This window comes from Eptatretus burgeri, chromosome 1 (assembly GCF_056783735.1).
Source record: "Eptatretus burgeri isolate ZD-2024b chromosome 1, Ebu_testis_v1, whole genome shotgun sequence".
Lineage (NCBI taxonomy): Eukaryota > Metazoa > Chordata > Myxini > Myxiniformes > Myxinidae > Eptatretus > Eptatretus burgeri.
This window is the reverse complement of record NC_140961.1, coordinates 38,711,577-38,714,076: the sequence shown is the minus strand read 5'-3', so window position 1 is coordinate 38,714,076 and position 2,500 is coordinate 38,711,577. Positions and strand designations below refer to the sequence as shown.

The 2,500-nt window shown below is 44.9% G+C and overlaps 1 protein-coding gene and 1 long non-coding RNA gene across 4 annotated transcripts in view; one reads left to right on the top strand and one right to left on the bottom strand.

Annotated features, from left to right (window-relative positions):
* The window catches only part of LOC147034284 (ribosomal protein S6 kinase alpha-3), a 344,798-nt gene that overhangs the window by 119,287 nt on the left and 223,011 nt on the right, over positions 1–2,500 (bottom strand). For all 3 annotated transcript variants that reach the window (XM_085880085.1, XM_085880096.1, XM_085880089.1), the window contains one exon: positions 890–970. In XM_085880085.1, the coding sequence (XP_085736211.1) occupies positions 890–970 (81 nt within the window). The remainder of the gene's footprint in view (positions 1–889; positions 971–2,500) is intronic.
* The window catches only part of LOC147034286 (uncharacterized), a 137,853-nt gene that overhangs the window by 125,367 nt on the left and 9,986 nt on the right, over positions 1–2,500 (top strand). The gene's annotated exons all lie outside the window — the stretch shown is intronic.

The window sequence follows — 2,500 nt, the reverse complement described above, 5'->3', positions numbered from 1 at the left end:
TTGAACGGCCTCAGACAACAGCATCTGTCATGTGCGAGAATGCAAGCTCAGGTGAACCTTTTTCTTTGGAAGGAATGACATTTTGGAACTAATCCTTTTTCAAGGTCATGGATTTGCTTCTGCAGCATTGGGAGAAACCCTCCTCCTCCTGTTTTTTTTTTTTTAAACAAGATGCAGCAGCTTTCAAATCATCTAAATAATCGGATGACGATCAGAAAGCAAAGCTGCACGTATAATGCACATGAATAGCATAATCTGTGGTTCAAACTGACTTTAAACATCGCGTGGCAAACCCTTTCACCCCTTTCAAAGACCAACCTATGACAGAGGTCCATAATTTGCAACTCAACGACTTTATGCATCAATTTGCGTCTCAATCAATTTTGCCTCAACCTCACAGCACGACACTCATTGGTCTCAACAGCATGTATGATGCAGCCAAGACTTGGCCAAAATGAGATGCACACATTTATCTTTCAAAATGAAGAAACTCAAACAACAAGGAAACTTTTGCTTGGCAAAATGACCAAAAAAAATGCAAAAGACAAGTAACATTGAACTAATGCACAAGATAGCCAATTACCTCAGTAGATCACCTGCAAGTCCTGTCAAAGATTCAAGACCAGAGAAAAAATTGGGGTGGTAAAGGGGGAGAGGGGTGGTGATGGCGTGGGTTCACATTCGAGCATGACTCAAAATCGTGGCTACAATGAACAGGATATGTCATGTTTTTTCTTGTGCGCATAAGGAAAGTAGAAATCTTATACAAGTAACCTATTGGCAAATGGATGAGCAGATATAATTGAAGGCTGACAAAAAAAAAACTGCTGAAGGATTCATAAGCTCATGGTGTCTCAATGGAACCAGCTGGACACCACATGCTTCTTACCGTAGTGCAACTTGACAATGAATGGATGATTCACCTCAACCAGGATGTCTCTCTCCATCTTTGTCCTCACCCTGTCACGCACTGCAGGCAATGGGCAAATAAACATCTCAACATCTTTGCAGTTAAACATGTGAAGGATGCCATTAATCAAAGAACTGAGCTTCCAAGCAAAGCAAAGGCCATGCAATCTGCTAAAGTAGGATAGTAAGAATCAGGACAGATCATGACAAGTTAAGAACTTGCTCAAGTGCTGGCTCATCACAATTTCCTTAATTCTGTTAAACACGTGGGTGTTTGAGTATAAACAAAATGTTGTTACAGTTGTGGGGGTAGATGGAGGAACTTTAAAGGAAAGTTAGGATTGAAAAGAGTTGTTTGGTCCGTGGACATGAAGGAGACATCTCGATATAAATTAAGTAGGGAAACTGTGAGCTTAAGTGTTACGTGTCACCACACAGGAGGGTGGGGGTGGGGGGTGGGGTGCGGTGTTAGAGATTAAGGGCAATTTCCCCCAGTATGTGATTGCCCCCTGTGACCTTTTCCTACGTTTTTTGCATTTACAAGCCAGCCATGAAGGAGTCACATTTTTATAACAACCACCATAACAACAAGCAAGCAAAACAATGCTAAGCAGGCAGAAGCCCCGCCTTCCTGGGTTTTATGCCAGCAAGCCATGCCCGGAGGTGGAAGAAGGGTAAGGTTGGAGTAGTAGTTGTGAGGAACGTGGCTGGGATGGAGGATCTTGCTTTGCTCTCCTCTCTGCATGACGAAATGGCTGCGTGATTCTCGTGTCGTGCTGTGAATTGCCTTGCGTACTGAGCAAAACGCTGGCCATCGACTCTTGGCTGATCGGGAGAGACCGACCTCGAAGCCTCGTGTACATCACCAAAGAGACGGCGCCATTCTGCAGAGTGCCACGGATCGGCAAGCACGATCAACGAGGAAGCCACACAGCGGTCGGTGAGCCGTGGTGTTGAATATCACCTCACAAACATTTCCCACTGTGAGAGTGGCTCGGCACCATTTTCGGCACATCAACCCGTGCAGGACGAAGCGCCTCGATTCCAAAGTTCCATAAAGACCATCTCTGGACCAAGCTAAGTGCCAGAATAAAGGGAGGATTTGCTTTTCTTTTGTTTCCCCTCATCTGTATTAGAGTTTGTGTGTTGAGACACCTCAGCTTAAGCTTAATTTACTTCACGTATTACTATTACTTTTTGAATTATACTCTTGAAAATATTTCTGTTGTCATGACATCCCCGCATTTATTTTAAGTTGCTGTGTCCATGTATTTGTCGTGGGGTTCAAGTATAAACCCCTTGTGCTGTACATCAGTCCATCTGTGATTCCATCTGTCGTTCCACCAGTGCCGCCAATGCCCCCTCCCGTGCGCGCAATAATCTCTGATGATCACGTGTCCGCCTCCTAAGGAAAGTCACTCGGCGTTAACCGCACATCCACCACAATTAGGTCGGGGGGGGGGGTGAAGCTTAACCACCGGGACCGCAATAATATATAGATGCGCAATCCCTAATTTCATGATATTAAAGGGCCACTGTAATGCCTGGTGTTGGCTTAATGGTTAGGGTGCTGGGCTTGGGATCCCAGGAT